At 44.3% G+C, this 26,453-nt stretch overlaps 1 protein-coding gene across 1 annotated transcript in view; it reads right to left on the minus strand.

Annotated features, from left to right (window-relative positions):
- Nucleotides 1–26,453, minus strand: part of LOC128698145 (uncharacterized) — a 50,910-nt gene that overhangs the window by 16,241 nt on the left and 8,216 nt on the right. Inside the window, exon 2 of the mRNA XM_070098679.1 lies at nucleotides 11,631–11,762. Coding sequence (XP_069954780.1) covers nucleotides 11,631–11,760 — 130 coding nt within the window. The 5' untranslated portion in view covers nucleotides 11,761–11,762. The remainder of the gene's footprint in view (nucleotides 1–11,630; nucleotides 11,763–26,453) is intronic.

The raw sequence follows: 26,453 nt of genomic DNA on the forward strand, positions 1-26,453 counted from the left end.
GTATGGACCGCTACACTGGTGACACCTGTGGCGGAGGTATGGACCGCTACACTGGTGACACCTGTGGCGGAGGTATGGACCGCTACACTGGTGACACCTGTGGCGGAGGTATGGACCGCTACACTGGTGACACCTGTGGCGGAGGTATGGACCGCTACACTGGTTACACCTGTGGCGGAGGTATGGACCGCTACACTGGTGACACCTGTGGCGGAGGTATGGACCGCTACACTGGTGACACCTGTGGCGGAGGTATGGACCGCTACACTGGTGACACCTGTGGCGGAGGTATGGACCGCTACACTGGTGACACCTGTGGCGGAGGTATGGACCGCTACACTGGTGACACCTGTGGCGGAGGTATGGACCGCTACACTGGTGACACCTGTGGCGGAGGTATGGACCGCTACACTGGTGACACCTGTGGCGGAGGTATGGACCGCTACACTGGTGACACCTGTGGCGGAGGTATGGACCGCTACACTGGTGACACCTGTGGCGGAGGTATGGACCGCTACACTGGTGACACCTGTGGCGGAGGTATGGACCGCTACACTGGTGACACCTGTGTCGGAGGTATGGACCGCTACACTGGTGACACCTATGGCGGAGGTATGGACCGCTACACTGGTGACACCTGTGTTGGAGGTATGGACCGCTACACTGGTATGGACCGCGACACTGGTGACACCTGTGGCGGAGGTATGGACCGCTACACTGGTGACACCTGTGGCGGAGGTATGGACCGCTACACTGGTGACACCTGTGTCGGAGGTATGGACCGCTACACTGGTGACACCTGTGTGGAGGTATGGACCGCTACACTGGTGACACCTGTGGCGGAGGTATGGACTGCTACACTGGTGACACCTGTGGCGGAGGTATGGACCGCTACACTGGTGACACCTGTGGCGGAGGTATGGACCGCTACACTGGTGACACCTGTGTCGGAGGTATGGACCGCTACACTGGTGACACCTGTGTCGGAGGTATGGACCGCTACACTGGTGACACCTGTGGCGGAGGTATGGACCGCTACACTGGTGACACCTGTGGTGGAGGTATGGACCGCTACACTGGTGACACCTGTGTCGGAGGTATGGACCGCTACACTGGTGACACCTGTGGCGGAGGTATGGACCGCTACACTGGTGACACCTGTGGCGGAGGTATGGACCGCTACACTGGTGACACCTGTGGCGGAGGTATGGACCGCTACACTGGTGACACCTGTGTCGGAGGTATGGACCGCTACACTGGTGACACCTGTGTCGGAGGTATGGACCGCTACACTGGTGACACCTGTGGCGGAGGTATGGACCGCTACACTGGTGACACCTGTGTCGGAGGTATGGACCGCTACACTGGTGACACCTGTGGCGGAGGTATGGACCGCTACACTGGTGACACCTGTGTCGGAGGTATGGACCGCTACACTGGTGACACCTGTGTCGGAGGTATGGACCGCTACACTGGTGACACCTGTGGCGGAGGTATGGACCGCTACACTGGTGACACCTGTGTCGGAGGTATGGACCGCTACACTGGTGACACCTGTGGCGGAGGTATGGACTGCTACACTGGTGACACCTGTGGCGGAGGTATGGGCCGCTACACTGGTGACACCTGTGGCGGAGGTATGGACCGCTACACTGGTGACACCTGTGTCGGAGGTATGGACCGCTACACTGGTGACACCTGTGTCGGAGGTATGGACCACTACACTGGTGACACCTGTGGCGGAGGTATGGACTGCTACACTGGTGACACCTGTGTCGGAGGTATGGACCGCTACACTGGTGACACCTGTGGCGGAGGTATGGACCGCTACACTGGTGACACCTGTGTCGGAGGTATGGACCGCTACACTGGTGACACCTGTGTCGGAGGTATGGACCGCTACACTGGTGACACCTGTGGCGGAGGTATGGACTGCTACACTGGTGACACCTGTGGCGGAGGTATGGACCGCTACACTGGTGACACCTGTGGCGGAGGTATGGACCGCTACACTGGTGACACCTGTGTCGGAGGTATGGACCGCTACACTGGTGACACCTGTGTCGGAGGTATGGGCCGCTACACTGGTGACACCTGTGGCGGAGGTATGGACCGCTACACTGGTGACACCTGTGTCGGAGGTATGGACCGCTACACTGGTGACACCTGTGGCGGAGGTATGGATTGCTACACTGGTGACACCTGTGGCGGAGGTATGGGCCGCTACACTGGTGACACCTGTGGCGGAGGTATGGACCGCTACACTGGTGACACCTGTGGCGGGGGTCTGGACCGCTACGCTGGTGACGCCTGTGGCGGAGGTATGGACACTACACTGGTGACACCTGTGGCGGAGGTATGGACCGCTACACTGGTGACACCTGTGGCGGAGGTATGGACCGCTACACTGGTGACACCTGTGGCGGAGGTATGGACCGCTACACTGGTGACACCTGTGTCGGAGGTATGGACCGCTACACTGGTGACACCTGTGTCGGAGGTATGGACCGCTACACTGGTGACACCTGTGGCGGAGGTATGGACCGCTACACTGGTGACACCTGTGGCGGAGGTATGGACCGCTACACTGGTGACACCTGTGGCGGAGGTATGGACCGCTACACTGGTGACACCTGTGGCGGAGGTATGGACCGCTACACTGGTGACACCTGTGGCGGAGGTATGGACCGCTACACTGGTGACACCTGTGGCGGAGGTATGGACCGCTACACTGGTGACACCTGTGGCGGAGGTATGGACCGCTACACTGGTGACACCTGTGTCGGAGGTATGGACCGCTACACTGGTGACACCTGTGTCGGAGGTATGGACCGCTACACTGGTGACACCTGTGGCGGAGGTATGGACCGCTACACTGGTGACACCTGTGTCGGAGGTATGGACCGCTACACTGGTGACACCTGTGGCGGAGGTATGGACCGCTACACTGGTTACACCTGTGGCGGAGGTATGGACCGCTACACTGGTGACACCTGTGGCGGAGGTATGGACCGCTACACTGGTGACACCTGTGTCGGAGGTATGGACCGCTACACTGGTGACACCTGTGTCGGAGGTATGGACCGCTACACTGGTGACACCTGTGTCGGAGGTATGGACCGCTACACTGGTGACACCTGTGTCGGAGGTATGGACCGCTACACTGGTGACACCTGTGTCGGAGGTATGGACCGCTACACTGGTGACACCTGTGGCGGAGGTATGGACCGCTACACTGGTGACACCTGTGTCGGAGGTATGGACCGCTACACTGGTGACACCTGTGTCGGAGGTATGGACCACTACACTGGTGACACCTGTGTCGGAGGTATGGACCGCAACACTGGTTACACCTGTGTCGGAGGTATGGACCGCTACACTGGTGACACCTGTGTCGGAGGTATGGACCGCTACACTGGTGACACCTGTGTCGGAGGTATGGACCGCTACACTGGTGACACCTGTGGCGGAGGTATGGACCGCTACACTGGCTACACCTGTGTCGGAGGTATGGACCGCTACACTGGTTACACCTGTGGCGGAGGTATGGACCGCTACACTGGCTACACCTGTGTCGGAGGTATGGACCGCTACACTGGTGACACCTGTGTCGGAGGTATGGACCGCTACACTGGTGACACCTGTGGCGGAGGTATGGACCGCTACACTGGTGACACCTGTGGCGGAGGTATGGACCGCTACACTGGTGACACCTGTGGCGGAGGTATGGACCGCTACACTGGTGACACCTGTGGCGGAGGTATGGACCGCTACACTGGTGACACCTGTGGCGGAGGTATGGACCGCTACACTGGTGACACCTGTGGCGGAGGTATGGACCGCTACACTGGTGACACCTGTGGCGGAGGTATAGACCGCTACACTGGTGACACCTGTGGCGGAGGTATGGACCGCTACACTGGTGACACCTGTGGCGGAGGTATGGACCGCTACACTGGTTACACCTGTGGCGGAGGTATGGACCGCTACACTGGTGACACCTGTGGCGGAGGTATGGACCGCTACACTGGTTACACCTATGGCGGAGGTATGGACCGCTACACTGGTGACACCTGTGGCGGAGGTATGGACCGCTACACTGGTTACACCTGTGGCGGAGGTATGGACCGCTACACTGGTGACACCTGTGGTGGAGGTATGGACCGCTACACTGGTGACACCTGTGGCGGAGGTATGGACCGCTACACTGGTGACACCTGTGATGGAGGTATGGACCGCTACACTGGCTACACCTGTGACGGAGGTATGGACCGCTACACTGGTGACACCTGTGGTGGAGGTATGGACCGCTACACTGGTGACACCTGTGATGGAGGTATGGACCGCTACACTGGTTACACCTGTGGCGGAGGTATGGACCGCTACACTGGTTACACCTGTGGCAGACGTATGGACCGCTACACTGGTGATACCTGTGGTGGAGGTATGGACCGCTACACTGGTGACACCTGTGGCGGAGGTATGGACCGCTACACTGGGGACACCTGTGATGGAGGTATGGACCGCTACACTGGCTACACCTGTGGCGGAGGTATGGACCGCTACACTGGTGACACCTGTGGTGGAGGTATGGACCGCTACACTGGTGACACCTGTGGCGGAGGTATGGACCGCTACACTGGTGACACCTGTGGCGGAGGTATGGACCGCTACACTGGTGACACCTGTGGCGGAGGTATGGACCGCTACACTGGTGACACCTGTGGCGGAGGTATGGACCGCTACACTGGTGACACCTGTGGCGGAGGTATGGACCGCTACACTGGTGACACCTGTGTCGGAGGTATGGACCGCTACACTGGTGACACCTGCGGAGGTATGGACCGCTACACTGGTGACACCTGTGGCGGAGGTATGGACCGCTACACTGGTGACACCTGTGGCGGAGGTATGGACCGCTACACTGGTGACACCTGTGGCGGAGGTATGGACCGCTACACTGGTGACACCTGTGGCGGAGGTATGGACCGCTACACTGGTGACACCTGTGGCGGAGGTATGGACCGCTACACTGGTGACACCTGTGGCGGAGGTATGGACCGCTACACTGGTGACACCTGTGGCGGAGGTATGGACCGCTACACTGGTGACACCTGTGGCGGAGGTATGGACCGCTACACTGGTGACACCTGTGGCGGAGGTATGGACCGCTACACTGGTGACACCTGTGGCGGAGGTATGGACCGCTACACTGGTGACACCTGTGGCGGAGGTATGGACCGCTACACTGGTGACACCTGTGGCGGAGGTATGGACCGCTACACTGGTGACACCTGTGGCGGAGGTATGGACCGCTACACTGGTGACACCTGTGGCGGAGGTATGGACCGCTACACTGGTGACACCTGTGGCGGAGGTATGGACCGCTACACTGGTGACACCTGTGGCGGAGGTATGGACCGCTACACTGGTGACACCTGTGGCGGAGGTATGGACCGCTACACTGGTGACACCTGTGGCGGAGGTATGGACCGCTACACTGGTGACACCTGTGGCGGAGGTATGGACCGCTACACTGGTGACACCTGTGGCGGAGGTATGGACCGCTACACTGGTGACACCTGTGGCGGAGGTATGGACCGCTACACTGGTGACACCTGTGGCGGAGGTATGGACCGCTACACTGGTGACACCTGTGGTGGAGGTATGGACCGATACACTGGTGACACCTGTGGCGGAGGTATGGACCGCTACAATGGTGACACCTGTGGTGGAGGTATGGACCGCTACACTGGTTACACCTGTGGCGGAGGTATGGACCGCTACAATGGTGACACCTGTGGCGGAGGTATGGACCGCTACACTGGTGACACCTGTGGCGGAGATATGGACGGCTACACTGGTGACACCTGTGGCGGAGGTATGAACCGCTACACTGGTGACACCTGTGGTGGAAGTATGGACCGCTACACTGGTGACACCTGTGGCGGAGGTATGGACCGCTACACTGGTTACACCTGTGGCGGAGGTATGGACCGCTACACTGGTGACACCTATGTGGAGGTATGGACTGCTACACTGGTGACACCTGTGATGGAGTTATGGACCGCTACACTGGTTACACATGTGGCGGAGGTATGGACTGCTACACTGGTTACACCTGTGTCGGAGGTATGGACCGCTACACTGGTGACATCTGTGGTGGAGGTATGGACCGCTACACTGGTGACACCTGTGGCGGAGGTATGGACCGCTAAACTGGTGACACCTGTGATGGAGGTATGGACCGCTACACTGGCTACACCTGTGGCGGAGGTATGGACCGCTACACTGGTGACACCTGTGGTGGAGGTATGGACCGCTACACTGGTGACACCTGTGATGGAGGTATGGACTGCTGCACTGGTTACACCTGTGGCGGAGGTATGGACCGCTACACTGGTTACACCTGTGTCGGAGGTATGGACCGCTACACTGGTGACACCTGTAGTGGAGGTATGGACCGCTACACTGGTGACACCTGTGGCGGAGGTATGGACCGCTACACTGGTGACACCTGTGATGGAGGTATGGACCGCTACACTGGTTACACCTGTGGCGGAGGTATGGACCGCTACACTGGTTACACCTGTGGTGGAGGTATGGACCGCTACACTGGTGACACCTGTGGTGGAGGTATGGACCGCTACACTGGTGACACCTGTTGTGGAGGTATGGACCGCTACACTGGCGACAACTGTGGCAGAGGTAAGGACCGCTACACTGGTGACACCTGTGGCGGAGGTATGGACCGCTACACTGGTGACACCTGTTGTGGAGGTATGGACTGCTACACTGGCGACAACTGTGGCGGAGGTATGGACCGCTACACTGGTGACACCTGTGGCGGAGGTATGGACCGCTACACTGGTGACACCTGTGGCGGAGGTATGGACCGCTACACTGGTGACACCTGTGGCGGAGGTATGGACCGCTACACTGGTGACACCTGTGGCGGAGGTATGGACCGCTACACTGGTGACACCTGTGGCGGAGGTATGGACCGCTACACTGGTGACACCTGTGGCGGAGGTATGGACCGCTACACTGGTGACACCTGTGGCGGAGGTATGGACCGCTACACTGGTGACACCTGTGGCGGAGGTATGGACCGCTACACTGGTGACACCTGTGGCGGAGGTATGAACCGCTACACTGGTGACACCTGTGGCGGAGGTATGGACCGCTACACTGGTGACACCTGAGGCGGAGGTATGGACCGCTACACTGGTGACACCTGTGGCGGAGGTATGAACCGCTACACTGGTGACACCTGTGGCGGAGGTATGAACCGCTACACTGGTGACACCTGTGGCGGAGGTATGGACCGCTACACTGGTGACACCTGTGGCGGAGGTATGGACCGCTACACTGGTGACACCTGTGGCGGAGGTATGGACCGCTACACTGGTGACACCTGTGGCGGAGGTATGAACCGCTACACTGGTGACACCTGTGGCGGAGGTATGGACCGCTACACTGGTGACACCTGTGGCGGAGGTATGGACCGCTACACTGGAGGCAGTGTCAAGTTTCACCACATGGCAGAACAATTACAAATGTAATTAAAAAAAGTAATTACATGGAAGTAAAACGTATAAAATCGACAGATGCAATTCCAAGAGCTGAAGCTCAGCCACCACAAACTGAAATAGGTAATCACAAACATATGGTTCTGTTATATCCTTCTCTGAGTCCTGGTTGGATGAGAAGGTGACTGACGACGAGGTCAAAATAGGTTACATTATAAAACGCCTAGATAGAAATAGAAAAGGTGGTGGGATATGTGGGAGTGTGCCTTCCAAAGAAATAACTTAGCTTAAAACCCAAAATCTGATATGAATGACAATAAAGTAGAGATTGTATGGTTTGAAATGTTGCTTCCCCAGACCAAACCCATCTTAGTAGGAACTAGTTACTGCCCTCCCACTCATGACCAGTTCTTAGAAGACTTTTAAAGAGTCTTGTTCAGAATTGATAATTTCGAGACAGTAATATTGGGAGACTTCAATAACTGTTTTCAACAGCAAAATATGTAAAAGGTACAAGCAAATTCTAAGTTTAAATAGTTACGCTCAACTCATTAATACACCAACACGGATCACACAGTTTTCAGCCACCTTAATCGACCACATTCTTTGTGGTCGATTAAGATGGCTGATTACTGCAGCAATAAAACCATTGGGGAACGGATAGGACTACACAGGACAATAAAAATGAGGTCAACTAGAAATGACAATAAAGAAATACTGGTAAATAGGCTACACAACGAGGTATGCCACGAAACAACTAAAGTGGCAAATTATTTTAATTCCTACTACACAACTGTCGCATCAACACTAGTAAGTAAACTACCAGCTGCATCAAATACCTTTAACGCAATCTCTGATAAGTTTAAAACATACTATATCAAACAGTTGTCAACTAATAAGTGTATCTCATGACTTGGTGCATAAAGAACTAAGCAGGTTAAACCCAAATAAGAGCACCGGCCCAGATAACATCCCGTCTCAGTTCCTGGAAGATGGTGCCTCTGAACTGACAGTCCCTATTGCTCACATAATAAATTTGTCCATTACCGGCGGGGTTCAAGGAGGCCAGAGTTACTCCTATCTCCAAGAAAAATAGTAGGTCTGACGTCAGCATCTATAGGCCTATTAGTATACTCAGTGTGATATCCAAAATTCTAGAGAGGGCGGTGTACTGTCAAGTAGTTAAGTATCTTAATGACAACATTTTCCATAGTTACCAGTAAGGCTTTGGGAGCTCTTATTCAACCGACACCTCCCTGATTAATCTGATGGATTACACGAGAACTGAAAAGTTGATAAGAAAATTCATAGGAATGGTAACCTTAGACTTGAAAAAAGGCCTTCGAAACTCTGAACTACAATATTCTATTATGTAAGAAACTTCAAGCTATCAGCATAGGTTCCGTAGACTTGTTTGAGTCCTACCTAAGCAACAGAATGTTGTCAGAATCAACAAAACAGAATCAGGACCCCTGCCGATAACATGTGGGGTTCCTCAAGGTAGTATTCTGGGTTCCTTATTATTCTTATGTAAACGACATACCTATCAGTATCAAGTGCAAACTCCTATTGTATGCAGATGACAGTCCTCTGTTAGTGTCAGGTAAAGACCCACAAGATATAGCTAATGCAGTAACACTGGAACTGGAGTCCTGCAGCAAATGGTTAGTAGAAAACAAACTATCATTACACCTCTGGAAAACTGAAACCATATTCTTTGGCACGAAACAAACTGAGGAGGGTAAATAATTTTAATGTCCGGTGTAATGGTGAACCCATTACTTCAGTTTCCTCAGTGAAATATCTGGGAATCCACTTTGGCCCATGCATGTCAGGAGAACTGAGTGTAGTAAAGAAAGCGAATACCAGACTGAAGTTCCTCTACAGACAAACACAGTGTCTACCTACTGAGGCTCGCAGGACCTATGTCTAGCTCTTATACAATGTCATATGGACTACGCTTGCTCTCCATGGTACTCTGTCTTGACCAAAAAAAAAAAAAATGAAAGATAGGCTACAAATCACCCAAAACAAAATGGACGTGGGTCCAGGAGAGCATGTAGACTAGGATGAATTACAACAATTAGATAAGCTGAATGTTGAAGACAGAGTAAAGCAACTGAAGTTAAATCAAGTTTATAAAATTGCTCACAGTGTCCAAAATATCTTGCTGCCAATTTTGTCAAGGCTGGGAACCATAGCAATCATAGTACTAGGGAGAGAGAGCACAACTTTGTAGTATACACAGTCAGTGCCCAGGCATCAAACGCCTCGATCGCTAGGGCACTCAGCTCACACACTGAGGTCCGGAGCTCGAATCTCCGGTACGGCTGGAAAACATTAGGGACATGCTCCATAAGACACCTGCTGTCCCTGTTCATCCATCAGTGTAATATGGGTACCTGGGTATTAGTCGACTGGTGTGGGTCGCATCCTGGGACAAAACTGACCTAATTTGCCCGAAATGCTCGGCATAACAAGCGGCTTTCTGTATAGTAGTATGTCACTGATGTCAGCTAGGACTGTATACCTTGTACATGTACTTGTAGTAAATATATTATTATTATTATTTTATTATTATTATACAGCAATAAAGGAATGGAACAGACTGCCTGCACATGTCAAAGTCAGTCATAGCATGAACCAGTTCAAGAAGAGAGCGAAAGGTACCTAATGAATGTAGGGACAGAAAGGCAGGAGAATTATTTTTTTATATTTTTAGCTAACACACGTTAATATAAATACCTCAATTTACCTTATTCCTAGTATATCTCCTTCATAGTATAATAATAATAATAATAATAATAATAATAATAATAATAATAATAATAATAAGATATTATCTCCTTTCCAGTATAATAATAAGGTAATAAAAGGACACCAATGGAAATAAGTCACTTTGACTTTTTTGGGTTATCCCAGGTTCTTTACACATATCCTGTTATGTATAATAATCTATGTAACTGTATCTGTGAATATCTGAATAAACTTACTTACTAGCTCAAAAGTATGAACTACGAGGAAAGGCTAAGTACTCAAGATATTAGAGAAACGAGAACTAAGTGGAGACACGATTACATCGTACAAGATACTTGGGGCACTAACAACGTAGATATATAAAAATGAGAGTGTCAAAGGAAAGACGAGAATGAGTTAAACACAGGTGGAAACTAAATGTAATATGTAAAAAAATAAACTAGAATATTTCTTCGATGTAAGGGAAGTAGAACGAACTAGAGAGGTAGTGGAGGCAGATTCCATACCTGGAGTCAAGAACAGATATTATACAACCTCCAAGAGGTTAGAACTCAAAGGTCAGGAGAAGAAACTCGAAAGTTGAGGTTCAGCCAACACAGTCGATCGAGACACGTTGCTTGTAGCTCATTTGTGGCATTTTTAACTCACAATAAAAGATCTTGGGTTCATTGCTGGAATGAATAGGGACGTCGAGCATGTTCCCCTACACATGTTGCCCCTGTTCACCTAGCAATAAATGATACCTGTGTGTTACCAGACTTGTTGGTAGCATCCTGAGGAAGACTGGGAAAATATACTTTAGATGGCGCTGGTAGGATGAACCGAGGCAGGATAATATCTTTAACTTGTAAATTAAATGATGTAAACAAATATAATGTTAATGTTACTGAAAATTAAATGATGTAAACAAATATAATGTTAATGTTACTAAAAATTAAATGATGTAAACAAATGTAATGTTAATGTTACTGACAATCAACAACAATTAATGGCACTTACAGTTTTACCTCGTAAACCCAGTAATGTCTTCTCCGGCACAACACTAAACAAAATTGAAATAAAAAATCATTCAGCTTTACAGTATTGTGTCTCAATGGCTATTACAATCTTTTTAAAGCCTTTCTGATATACTTACACTTTGATTTTGAAAGAAAAATACCAGGTGACATCAGAATGTTTTATTTTTAGGTGACATCCGAACAAAAGGGGCATGTGGCATGCAAACAATAATAGAAAAATCATAAAAAAAAAATTATACTAATAAAAGGATACATAAAAAAACCACCAATAAAAAGACGTCGATGTACCTCGCCCACCTTAAAATTTCCCTGAAAAACTTACCAATGGATCCGAGGATGAAGACAGCGTAGCAGTGGACAAGTGTTGCCAGCAGGAGGCCAGGCGAGATAAGGAAGCGTTCAGGGATCTCCCCAGTTTCATTACAGTTCGGACAAGCTTCACTGCAGTTCATCGCTGTCACAGTAATCAGAAATTGTATCAAAATGGTGCAGATGAGATGAATACCATAATGCACTTTTGGTACTTATTTAAGGAATAGTTTGTAATGTTCTTTGGACATCGGGATCTCATCCTGTGAGAGGTAATGCAACAACAGGTTCACAGAGTTCACAACAGTGTTTGTCACACTCGACTGACATAGCTACTTACATCATAAATATATTACGACCACTTCATATAATAAGATCTTATCTTATAGTTAATCATAAATCGATTCAATATATAGAAAAATAAATATCTGTACCACTATGAACATTTGTCACTTGGCAATAATATTGTGGAAAATACTGTATATATTTCCCAGAAATACAGTAGTTATATGTAAATAGATGGCCATACTGTATTTAATAATATTTATGTCATAAAAAATGGGAAATTTTCTGTGCCTGCGCAGCAGACGAGACTCGCCATCTTGGTTTTGAATTTTGTACAAATGTTGGTGAATGGGGAAGAATTTTTTGTGCTCTAGAGGTTAAAATTGTGCTGACACCTCTCAAATAGGAGGCGAAATTGGTGGATGTGCATTCCTGCATAACTTGAGATATCAGGCGACTGGACAAGACAGCTCCAGGAACCTCAGATAAGCTCTCTAGATTTGTGTGTAATTCTGGCCAGCATTATTTTCATAGATTTAGTTAGGGTGAGGTTTTCTGAGTATGATACACATTAATCTCCAGTCAAATTGGTGAGTGATAATAAGATATATTTTCCTTCTGTTATGTAATTGTGTATATATATAACCATTTATTATTTTTAATATACAGTCCACAAATTTATATATTTACCAGTATTCCTGGTGTATGTATATTTCATTTAATTAATAGGTCCAGAGCAACTTGTGGATATGACAGTGGTAGGTATCGAAGGGGGACATTTTTTGCGACCTAAGTGTCCCAAATTCCTACTTGTCTAACTGATAAATAATAGTTATCATTGTTCATTTACTGTTATGTAAATAATTATACATTCAACTAAATGTAATTTTCCACATTTAATTAGCCCGTTGGTCCTTCGAACCGGATGTAATTAGTGAAGTCATTAATTAGCTAATTACTTAATAATTATATGTGAAATAACAGAAGGAGGTGGATGTTAAATTCACAAATTTACTGAATGTGTAGTGGATTATAATTATTACAATATTAATTTTGATAAGTCAAGTCTGGCTAAGTTTATATTAATTTGCATAATACTAATTTGATAAGACAATTCTGGCCAAGATTTATATCTGTGTATGTGTAATTGATAAGACAAGTGTGGATAAAGATTATATTGTGTATAATATTAATTTTGCTATGCCAAATTCTGGCAAGGATTTATATTTGTATAATATTAATTTGATAAGCCAATTTTGGCCAAGATTTATATCAGTGTATGTGTAATTGATAAGCCATGTGTAGCTAATTATTAATGTGTATATTAATTTTGCTATGCCAAATTCTGGCAAGGATTTATTAATTTGTATAATATTAATTTTGATGAGCCAAGTTTGTATTAATGTACATTTAAAATTTATATTATACATGTAATTGCTAAGCTCAAGTAGCTAGGATTTATTCAAAGGTAAGTTGTATCAGTGTTGTAAGTTGTATCAGTGTTGTAAGTTGTAATCAGTGTTATTAATAAAGTTTAATTTAATACATTTCATCATGGCTGAAAATGAGGAAATTAATGTAGAAGACAAACATATGGAATATAGGGTAAAGAAAGCATCACTACAGGCTAGAAAAGTTCATGTAACCAAGGCATATAATAAGTGCTTGGAATTATTGAATCAAGAAACTGTGAATACTGATGATTTAAAATTGTATTTAGATGCTTTAGGGAATAGATATGATTCATACAAATTATATTACAACAAATATGAAGGAGATTTATTAGTAAACTGAGTAGATGAGACGGAAATAGATCTCATGATTAATCAGTATTATGAATTAGAGAAAATTGGGAGGAATTTTGGTCAATTTATAAAGCAGCTGTGCATGACAGGAGTGACCTAGCCTGTGTAACTAAATTATTTTACCTCAAAGGACAGGTAAGAGGAGATGCTCACATACTGATACAAGCCTTTCCCAATGTAGATGACTCTTACAAGGAAGCAGCTGACTTGTTGAAAGTCACTTATGGTAATATAGAACAAAGTAGGTTGGATCTAGTGAATATCATTATTAATTTAAAATCCCCAGATCACACTTACAAAGGTTTACAGCAGTTTAGAGTTAAACTGGAGAGCACTCTCAAAACTTTAAGTAATAAATATAATCTGAAGGAATCAGACTGGTTATTGAGTGCCATGGTACAGAATAAATTAAGCTGTAAAACACTTGAATGGCTCTCAAACAAATATCACAAGGGTTATTTTGGTCTGGAGGAAATAAGACTAGGTCTACAAGAATTAATTGTGCAGTTGCAGACCAGCCAACTAACTCATTTTAAAGATGCAACACATAATAACTCTGAGGTATCTGTCAAGTTTCACAAAGGGAGAAATTATCCCAATAGTAATAATCAAAATTCATTTCCTAAAAAGAGTTGCATAGGTGCATATCAAGTAGCAGGAATCAGAAATAATAAGAGTAGCTCAGTTAATAAAAAACCAGTCAAAGAAAAGAGAGATCGTATTTTCTGCAAGGGTACTCATTTTTCTAAGAATTGCAATGCATACAATTCATGGAATGATAAAGTTGAAAGATTGGAGGAACTTGACAGATGTATGAGATGTTTAGGTAATCACAATGTAAAGGATTGTTATGCCAAATTAAACAACTGTTATCAATGTCACAAAGGAAGACACCATATAGTCATGTGTAAAGGTCTATATGATAATGTTGATAATTATGATAATGTTGACAATCCTGACACAACAGTAGCTAATGTAAAAATTGCTGCTAATGTTAAAAATGATGGTTTTGCTGAAGTGGCCTTACCTGTGTTACAGGTAAAAATTGATGATAAAAGGCATAAATCAAAAAATGTAAATGCATTATTCGACCAGGGATCCCAGCGTACTTTCATAAAACGTAAATATCTTGATGGCATGAAAGTACAGATGGGAGATCCCACAACTTTAAAATTATCTGGTTTTCTCTCGGATAAAAGGTCTCAATTGTATGACACTGTTTATGTAACTGTCAGGTTGGGCAATGAGAAAAAACGTGTTAATGCAGTAATTGTAGATAGACTTCCAGAGGAAATATCTACAGTAGGGCTTAGTAAAGCTACAGAAAGACTTTCACATAATGTAAATTTAGCACCTTCTGGGGTAAGTGATGATTCTGTAGGCCCAATAAATATTTTGATAGGTAGTGACTATTATGCCTCCTTTGTAAAGGGTATGGTAAAGAAATGTGGTGTCACCCTTTTGAAGACTGCAGGAGGCCATGTAATGTATGGTAGGATTCCTCGTAATAATAATTCATGACTAGAGGAAACTACAAATACTATAACTGTGTGTCTTACTCATGAAATCGTACCCCAGTATAATTCTTCCATAGAGGATGGTGTTGAGCCCGTGCATAAATTGTGGAAATTAGACAGCATTGGAATAAATGTAAATGAAGAAAGTCCAGACGATTCTTTTACTCAGGAGCAATACCTGAGAGATGTAAAATTTGAATCTGGACAATACTGGGTACGACTTCCGTGGAGACTGAACCATCCAGAATTACCCACTAATTACAGAATGGCATATGGACAATTGAAGGCTCAGCTCCGCGAACTGAGTAAGACACCAGAATTGTTAACTACCTGTAATGATATAATTGCTGAGCAGTTAATTAATAAATTTATTGAAGAGGTACCTCCTGAACAAGCCAAAATTTATGGTCACTATTTGCCACATCACGGAGTGAAGAAGGATTCTAAGACCACTCCTCTGAGAATTGTGTTTAATTGTAGTGCCAGGAGTAACAAAAATGTACCTAGTTTAAATGACTGTTTGATGACAGGTCCGTCGTTGACGGAAAAATTAGGAGATATCTTATCAAATTTATGAGTAAAGAATTATGCCTTTACGGCTGACATAAGTAAAGCTTTCCTAAGAGTGGGTTTACAAGAGGCTGACCGGGATTGTACCCGCTTCTTATGGCCTGAGAATCCTAGTGACCCACTTAGCCCTCTGAAAACCTTTCGCTTTACGAGCGTATTATTTGGTGCTACATCCAGTCCGTTGCTACTTCAAGCGACGATAAATGCACACCTTAAACGTATGGAAAGTCCATTGAGTAAGGTAATGAGCAAACAATTTTATGTGGACAATTTCCTGGGTGTGACGTCAACTGAAGAGGAACTGTTAATGACTTATGGAGAGGCTAATAAAATAATGCAAAGTGCAAATATGCCTCTGAGGGAATGGAATAGTAATTCGTCCAAATTAAAGGACAAAATAAGTAAAGATTTCCCTAGAGATGAAGTGCCAAAATGTAGTAATGTATTGGGTTTAACTTGGGATACTGAGAGAGATTTGTTAATGTTAAAACCTAATAATTACAGTATGTCCAATAAATTAACTAAGAGAGTGTTGCTTGCTGAAGTTTCCAAATGTTTTGATCCACTAGGTTTAGTGTCACCCCTTACTATAAGAGGGAAATTATTAACACAGGAAGCATGGAAACTTAAATGTGCTTGGGATGAAATTCTACCTGAGGAATGCATTAACAGGTGGGATGAATTAATTGGTGATTATGAGAAAATTCCAATGTTGGAGTTCCCACGCCAGGTGGCCAATCCAAATGGGAAAAATGCACTCCACATTTTTTGTGATGCTTCAAAATTGGCATATAGAGCAGTTGCTTACCTTCAATGTAATAATATTATTTCTCTTGTTATGTCTAAGGCTAAAGTGTCTCCAATTAAATCATGTACCTTACCTCAGTTGGAATTAACAGCCATTTATGTAGGTGTCAAATTAGCTAATTATATAAGAAATAAGTTGCAGGAGATAAATATTAGCGACACTGTAATTTGGTCTGATAATGAGGTATCCTTACAATGGATTCGTAATGGAAACAGTAAAATTGTGTACGTACAAAACAGTCGCTGAAATTAATCAGATGCAAGAGAAGTATGAGGTGAGGAGTATGGTGAGGAGAATCCAGCTGATTTCTTGTCTTGAGGTTTATCTTATGCTAAATTTGTAAATGCTGTATCATGGTTTAAAGGACCGAGATGGTTGGTAAATAAAGCTAATTGGCCTGTACAAAAGGCGTATATTGCTCCTGTTGAAATTACTGTGACCACCGCTCCAATAGTTTGTCCTCCCTTAGCCATTGATATAAAAAGGTATTCTTCTTTACCCAAACTAATTAATGTAACTAAGTTGGTGTTTAAATTTCTAAACAAGATGAATATATCATATAAGTTTTCACATCCTCTTGAATATTGGAAAAAGAGGGTACAGGAGGAAATCTATGGAAATGAGATTAAACTGATGATGGAAAGTAAAATTGTGAAAGGTTCCATAATAGAGAAATTGGGACTGTATTTAGAGAACAATGTAATTAGGTGCAGAGGTAGGTTACAAAATGCTGAATTGGGTGATTATGCTAAACACCCTATCTTACTGCCCAAAGCTCATCATCTAAGAAATTTTATTGTTCTAAATGTCCATAAAAATGTAATGCATGGTGGGGTACAAGATACCTTAAATTGTATTACTGAAATTTTCTGGATTCCACAAGGACAGCAAAGTGTAAAAAGGGTGATTAAATCTTGTGTAATATGTCGCCGTGTGGATGCCAGATCCTATAAGTACCCAGGTCTTCCACAATTGCCAAATGAGCAATTTGAGTCATTTAGCAACGAACTCCGCCCGGCCGCAGTGTGGAAAATACTGTATATATTTTCCAGAAATACAGTAGTTATATGTAAATAGATGGCCATACTGTATTTAATATTTATGTCATAAAAATGGGAAATTTTCTGCGCCTGCGCAGCAGACGAGACTCGCCATCTTGGTTTTGAATTTTGTACAAACGTTGGTGAATGGGGAAAAATTTTTCGTGCTCTAGAGGTTAAAATTGTGCTGACACCTCTCAAATAGGAGGCGAAATTGGTGGATATGCATTCCTGCATAACTTGAGATATCAGGCGACTGGACAAGACAGCTCCAGGAACCTCAGATAAGCTCTCTAGATTTGTGTGTAATTCTGGCCAGCATTATTTTCATAGATTTAGTTAGAGTGAGGTTTTCTGAGTATGATACACATTAATCTCCAGTCAAATTGGTGAGTGATAATAAGATATATTTTCCTTCTGTTATGTAATTGTGTATATATATAACCATTTATTATTTTTAATATAGTCCACAAATTTATATATTTACCAGTATTCCTGGAGTTTACCTGGAGTTTACCTGGAGAGAGTTTCGGGGGTCAATGCCCCCGCGGCCCGGTCTCTGACCAGGCCTCCTGGTGGATCAGCGCCTGATCAACCAGGCTGTTGCTGCTGGCTGCACGCAAACCAACGTACGAGCCACAGCCCGGCTGATCAGGAACTGACTTTAGGTGCTTGTCCAGTGCCAGCTTGGGTGGCCCGGTGGCCTGGTGGCTAAAGCTCCCGCTTCACACACGGAGGGCCCGGGTTCGATTTCCGGCGGGTGGAAACATTTCGACACGTTTCCTTACACCTGTTGTCCTGTTCACCTAGCAGCAAATAGGTACCTGGGTGTTAGTCGACTGGTGTGGGTCGCATCCTGGGGGACAAGATTAAGGACCCCAATGGAAATAAGTTAGACAGTCCTCGATGACGCACTGACTTTCTTGGGTTATCCTGGGTGGCTAACCCTCCGGGGTTAAAAATCCGAACGAAATCTTATCTTATCTTATCTTATCTTGAAGACTGCCAGGGGTCTGTTGGTAATCCCCCTTATGTGTGCTGGGAGGCAGTTGAACAGTCTCGGGCCCCTGACACTTATTGTATGGTCTCTTAACGTGCTAGTGACACCCCTGCTTTTCATTGGGGGGATGGTGCATCGTCTGCCAAGTCTTTTGCTTTCGTAGTGAGTGATTTTCGTGTGCAAGTTCGGTACTAGTCCCTCTAGGATTTTCCAGGTGTATATAATCATGTATCTCTCCCTCCTGCGTTCCAGGGAATACAGGTTTAGAAACCTCAAGCGCTCCCAGTAATTGAGGTGTTTTATCTCCGTTATGCGCGCCGTGAAGGTTCTCTGTACATTTTCTAGGTCGGCAATTTCACCTGCCTTGAAAGGTGCTGTTAGAGTGCAGCAATATTCCAGCCTAGATAGAACAAGTGACCTGAAGAGTGTCATCATGGGCTTGGCCTCCCTAGTTTTGAAGGTTCTCATTATCCATCCTGTCATTTTTCTAGCAGATGCGATTGATACAATGTTATGGTCCTTGAAGGTGAGATCCTCCGACATAATCACTCCCAGGTCTTTGACGTTGGTGTTTCGCTCTATTTTGTGGCCAGAATTTGTTTTGTACTCTGATGAAGATTTAATTTCCTCATGTTTACCATATCTGAGTAATTGAAATTTCTCATCGTTGAACTTCATATTGTTTTCTGCAGCCCACTGAAAGATTTGGTTGATGTCCGCCTGGAGCCTTGCAGTGTCTGCAATGGAAGACACTGTCATGCAGATTCGGGTGTCATCTGCAAAGGAAGACACGGTGCTGTGGCTGACATCCTTGTCTATGTCGGATATGAGGATGAGGAACAAGATGGGAGCTAGTACTGTGCCTTGTGGAACAGAGCTTTTCCCCGTAGCTGCCTCGGACTTTACTCTGTTGACGACTACTCTCTGTGTTCTGTTAGTGAGGAAATTATAGATCCACCGACCGACTTTTCCTGTTATTCCTTTAGCGCGCATTTTGTGCGCTATTACGCCATGGTCACACTTGTCGAAGGCTTTTGCAAAGTCTGTATATATTACATCTGCATTCTTTTTGTCTTCTAGTGCATTTAGGACCTTGTCGTAGTGATCCAGTAGTTGAGACAGACAGGAGCGACCTGTTCTAAACCCATGTTGCCCTGGGTTGTGTAACTGATGGGTTTCTAGATGGGTGGTGATCTTGCTTCTTAGGACCCTTTCAAAGATTTTTATGATATGGGATGTTAGTGCTATTGGTCTGTAGTTCTTTGCTGTTGCTTTACTGCCCCCTTTGTGGAGTGGGGCTATGTCTGTTGTTTTTAGTAACTGAGGGACGACCCCCGTGTCCATGCTCCCTCTCCATAGGATGGAAAAGGCTCGTGATAGGGGCTTCTTGCAGTTCTTGATGAACACAGAGTTCCATGAGTCTGGCCCTGGGGCAGAGTGCATGGGCATGTCATTTATCGCCTGTTCGAAGTCATTTGGCGTCAGGATAACATCGGATAGGCTTGTGTTAATCAAATTTTGTGGCTCTCTCATAAAAAATTCATTTTGATCTTCGACTCTCAGTCTGGTTAGCGGCTTGCTAAAAACTGAGTCATATTGGGACTTGAGTAGCTCACTCATTTCCTTGCTGTCATCTGTGTAGGACCCATCTTGTTTAAGTAGGGGCCCAATACTGGGCGTTGTTCTCGATTTTGATTTGGCATAGGAGAAGAAATACTTTGGGTTTCTTTCGATTTCATTTATAGCTTTTAGTTCTTCCCGCGATTCCTGACTCCTAAAGGATTCTTTTAGCTTAAGTTCGATGCTTGCTATTTCTCTGACCAGTGTCTCCCTGCGCATTTCAGATATATTGACCTCTTTTAGCCGCTCTGTTATTCTTTTCCGTCGCCTGTAAAGGGAGCGCCTGTCTCTTTCTATTTTACATCTACTCCTCCTTTTTCTTAGAGGAATAAGCCTTGTGCATACATCGAGTGCCACCGAGTTAATCTGTTCTAGGCATAAGTTTGGGTCTGTGTTGCTTAGTATATCTTCCCAGCTTATATCGGTTAGGACTTGGTTTACTTGGTCCCACTTTATGTTTTTGTTATTGAAGTTGAATTTGGTGAATGCTCCCTCGTGACTAGTCTCATTTTGTCGGTCTGGGGCTCCTCGCATACATGTCTGAACCTCAATTATGTTGTGATCTGAGTATATTGTTTTTGATATGGTGACATTTCTTATCAGATTATCATTGTTAGTGAATATGAGGTCTAGTGTATTCTCCAGTCTAGTAGGCTCTATTATTTGCTGGTTTAAATTGAATTTTGTGCAGAGATTTAAAAGCTCGTGTGAGTGTGAGTTTCCATCAGAGCTGCCTCCTGGTGTTATTACTGCAACAATATTATTTGCTATATTCCTCCATTTTAGGTGCCTTAAGTTGAAATCCCCCAGGAGCAAGATGTTGGGTGCAGGAGCTGGAAGATTTTCCAGACAGTGGTCAATTTTTAACAGCTGTTCCTGGAATTGCTGGGATGTTGCATCCAGAGGCTTGTAGACTACCACAATGACTAGGTTTTGGTTCTCGACCTTTACTGCTAAAACTTCCACTACGTCATTTGAGGCATTAAGCAGTTCTGTGCAAACAAGTGACTCTGCAATGTACAGGCCAACCCCCCCCTTTTGCCTGTTCACTCTGTCACATCTGTATAGGTTGTAACCTGGGATCCATATTTCATTGTCCAAGTGATCCTTTATGTGGGTCTCAGTGAAAGCCGCGAACATTGCCTTTGCCTCTGCAAGCAGTCCACGGATGAAAGGTATTTTGTTGTTTGTTGCTGGCTTTAGACCCTGTATATTTGCAAAGAAGAATGTTATCGGACTGGTGGTATTGTTGGTACTGGGGGGGGATTTTTTTTCCGGCATTAGTATCTGTATCTGTTGGTTTGGAGTGGAGGCCATCGACTGTGGTTCCACTCCAGGAATGACTGGATTTGGTGTACGATTTCTGCCATTTCCTGCCAGTTTTTTTTCCTTCCTGGCACTAAAAAACCTCTCCCTCTTGAGTGGCTGTGGCTACCCAGGTTTTCCCATGGCCTGGATGTTTTGTATCTTTTTGTCCCCTTTAGATGGTATGCCTGGCAATTTAAGTTATAGCACAGTCTTTCCTGTACTGAAGAGGTACACATTTCAGGGTGAAAAAGCTTACAGGAAGGGAGTTTGCATTTTCCTGTTGTCATATGGGCATGGCATTTTCTAGGGTGGTCATAGTTGCACGTCCCATCTGTTTTTCCAGATTTCCCATGCCAGCAGATACCAAGTGCATAGTATGTGCACAGGCTTGGTTTCCGCTTGCCTTGGGTTTCTGTGACTGTATTCCCTGTTGGTGCATGTTTCCCTGTCTTACTTCTATCCTCCCTAGCACCAACAATGGAGCTCCCACCAGTTGTTTTTGGTAATTTATCCTCACTATTGCTATTGGAGTCCTCTTGTTTGCTATTTCCTGCGGTATTTCTAGTTTGCAATATTGGTTTTATCTTATCTTTGACTACACTTGTTTCCCTACTATGGCTCCTGTCCCCTATGAGGTCATTTATATGTATTCCTTCCTGCGTATAATTCCCGACTACCTGGACAAAATCTCCAGCTTCACCATTACTGTCTCCCAGGACAGTATCTCCAGCTTCACCATTTCTGTCTCCCAGGACAGCACCTCCAGCTTCACCATTACTGTCTCCCAGGACAGTATCTCCAGCTTCACCATTTCTGTCTCCCAGGACAGCACCTCCAGCTTCACCATTACTGTCTCCCAGGACAGCACTATCAGCCCCACATTTACTGACTACCAGGACTTCATCTCCAGCCTTACAGTTTCTGACTACATGGCCAGTATCAAGGGCAGTACCATTCAGCCCAGACTTTTTATGTTCCCATCTGTTGTAGAAAGCTTCAAGGTTTTCTATGAAAGCAGCTTTGATGTTGTCCTCTTTTAATACCCTTGTGATTTTAGTCCACAGATTTTCCTCATTTGGGCATACCCAGAAACACTTCTCTGTTTTAATACTGCTTGTAGCTAGTTCTGGGATATCTGCACAAGGGGCGTGACACCAATTTCCACAAAAATGACAATTTATCCATGTGGAAGCCCGTTTGTTTGACTGACCACAGACTACACACAGCTTCATAATGATTTGAATGGTTGATTTACTGCAATTCTACTAGCAACCTCTTGAATATTATATTAATAACCTTAAATGAAGCTCTAGCTATTTGTATTTCTGTTTCTAACTCTTTTTGTATATTGGACAGCTTACCGTCACGTTCCTGATTTTTAATGTTTGTGTTTATAAGGGCGCCTACAACCCCATCCATTTACAGTCTGCTTTATTGTCCAACGAAACTGTTTGAAACCAGTCCCGGGTTCGGACCAGTGAAGGGTTCGGACCAGTCAAGGGTCCGGACCAGTCGATCTGCTCTGATCAGTGGGTCACTTATTTAAAACATACTGGTCGGTGATTTGAGCTAACACATGAAGGATCTATTGGAAATTATCTACCCGAGTAATATGTGATTTGACTGATACAAAAGTATAACTTGCGTGTTGAAGAGCCGGTGATATCTGGCAGCTCCTACAATGACGAACGGTCACCTCCTTGTTTATCAATCGCTGTATCTGGCTTTTCTATTTTTTTTTTTTTTTTTTTTTTTTTTTTTTTTTTTTTTTTTTTTTTTTTTTTTTATTTTTTTTTACGTCTCCACCACAATAAATGCTATATTATCACTATAGTTGACTGGTGCAAATTTTGGAGGAAGGACGCTTTTTCTGTAGTAATAATTGCTTCTCGTTGTGTATATTGCGACCGCTGGTAACTACAGGTTATATGAAATTCACAGTAACGTCTGGTATTTCAAGAAAAGAAACTAATGAAAGTCACTCCACTCCACTAAGTACCATTATAATACTGGTTAGTTGCTACTACAACACTGTATTCTGCTATTCACTGGTATCACTAGATTATATGCGAGTACACTAGCAGGCCAGTAAGATTATTAAAAACAGCTGACCTGTGGTAAGTTTCTGGCGACTTCTGGCACCTTCCTCTATAGGCTTATCACTTCATTTACAAATTCACCTGTTTTCAAATGACACTTTAGCCTTTATCATCAATATATCCTGGTGTATGTATATTTCATTTAATTAATAGGTCCAGAGCAACTTGTGGATATGACAGTGGTAGGTATCGAAGGGGGACATTTTTTGCGACCTAAGTGTCCCAAATTCCTACTTGTCTAACTGATAAATAATAGTTATCATTGTTCATTTACTGTTATGTAAATAATTATACATTCAGCTAAATGTAATTTTCCACAAATATATCGTTAACATCAGCAGAGTCATCTAGCTGGTGCAAATTGTGGATTCAATCTCCAGATTTCAGTTATTTCATCATTAGCAATAAAGTGATCTGCTATGTCATGTCGTGTTGAACGTGGTATCAAATGTTATGACACTCTTAAGACAATGTTCTAGAATATGGCAGTGTGTCTCTACATACTTGACATTTCATGCGACTGACTGCTCAGTCCAAGTTGAACCACCTGGTGAACTAGCATTAGGTTGGAGATAAATCACATAAAATATCGACACGATGGAAAAATAACCACACAAATGCAGTATAATGCGGACATTAATTGTTTATGTTTCGCCCACACAGTGGCTTTATCAAGTCACAAACAGTTGTACCTGAGCAGAGTACATGAATATATATATAGGGTGGAGAGTCAGGTGGAGAGTGTTGAGGAGGCTGGAGTCGAGATGAGAGGGCCAAGTAGGTTTGTTGTTATGTAGGATAACGATTAAGAACTTTCCTATATCACGTACTTTCTTCTCTGGTAGATCTGTTTGTGACGATACAGCCTATTGTGTGGGCGAAACGTTGGCAACAAAGGATCTCATTATACTACATTTGTGAACAATAAAATAGTATAAAATACCGACAGGTTGTTTAGGTAAGACACATATGCAACAGTTAGGTATCTTTATTTCGAAACGTTTCGCCTACACAGTAGGCTTCTTCAGTCGAGTACAGAAAAGTTGATAGAAGCAGAAGATACTTGAAGACGATGTAATCAGTCCATCACCCTTAAAGTTTTGAGGTGGTCAGTCCCTCAGTCTGGAGAAGAGTATTGTTCCATTGTCTGGAATAATATGGAACAATACTCTTCTCCAGACTGAGGGACTGACCACCTCAAAACTTTAAGGGTGATGGACTGATTACATCGTCTTCAAGTCTCTTCTGCTTCTATCAACTTTGCTGTACTCGACTGAAGAAGCCTACTGTGTAGGCGAAACGTTTCATAATAAAGATACCTAACTGTTGCATATGTGTCTTACCTAAACATACTACATTTGTGTCTATTTTTTCCATGCTATTAAGTTTGTGATGGGTCCTACTCATCTTGTATTTCCCCTCACTACTCAGATTGTATCTAGATATATTTCGCTCGCTGAATGATCCAAAAAATGATCCAAAAAATGATCCAAGAAATGATCCAAGAAAGGTATCCCCGTATCCCACACACCCAGCTTCCCTCTGCCTTGTGAATATCAAAATGGTATACAATACTGACAGGTTGGTAACTAAGACACATGCAACAGTTGGGCATCGCCTACTGTGTAGGCTTCTTCAGTCGAGTACAAAAAAGGTGATGTAATTAGTCCATCACCCTTGAAGACTTAGTTTTGAGGTAGTCAGTCCCTCATAGTCTTTCACAGTCTGGAACAATGTGAAGTTTAAGCGACAGTATGGAGAGGTGTACTCCAATAGTAGAAGAATGTATTCATTGAGAAGTCAGGTCCCTGTCAATCCAACCATTCTCACTTGATAAAGTTGTCCAAGGTGTTTTCTCTTCTCTACCAAGATACCAATGTGTTGCAGTGTCTGACAGAGTGAATATCAAAATGGTACACAATACCGACAGGTTGGTAAGTAAGACACATGGGCAACAGACGAGAAAACACCAGACTGAAGGGGTGCTGACCCTTGGAACACTCTCCAGGTAAATATTCTCAAGTTACAAACGAAAATCTAGATTTAAGAAAAGAACATTGTATCACAGACTATGACAGCCTAAAGAATAAAGCCGTACCAAAATATGATACTTGTGAACGTCCATCTTAAAAACACCATAAATTTATGAATTTTCACTTTTCTCTGTTATATTTTATTTCAATTTTTTTATAATCCCAAAAGATATATTTTTTAGATTTTTTAAGAAATTGAAAATTGAATATCTTTTATAAACTAGCCGGTAAGATAACTGGTGTGGAAAATTGCATTTAGCTGAATGTATCATTATATACATAACAGTAAATGAGCAAAGATAATTATTATTTATCAGTTAGACAAGTAGGAATTTGGGACACCTAGGTCGCAAAAAATGTCCCCCTTCGATACCTACCACTGTCATATCCACAAGTTGCTCTGGACCTATTAATTACCAATGAAATATGTATAACCAGGAATACTGGTAAATATATAAATTTCGTGGACTGTATATTAAAAATAATAAATGGTTATATATATACACAATTACATAACAGAAGGAAAATATATCTTATTATCACTCACCAATTTGACTGGAGATTAATGTGTATCATACCCAGAAAACCTCACTCTAACTAAATCTATGAAAATAATGCTGGCCAGAATTACACACAAATCTAGAGAGCTTATATGAGGTTCCTGGAGCTGTCTTGTCCAGTCGTCTGATATCTCAAGTTATGCAGGAATGCACATCCAACAATTTCGCCTCCTATTTGAGAGGTGTCAATC

Source organism: Cherax quadricarinatus, chromosome 63 (assembly GCF_038502225.1).
Source record: "Cherax quadricarinatus isolate ZL_2023a chromosome 63, ASM3850222v1, whole genome shotgun sequence".
NCBI lineage: Eukaryota > Metazoa > Arthropoda > Malacostraca > Decapoda > Parastacidae > Cherax > Cherax quadricarinatus.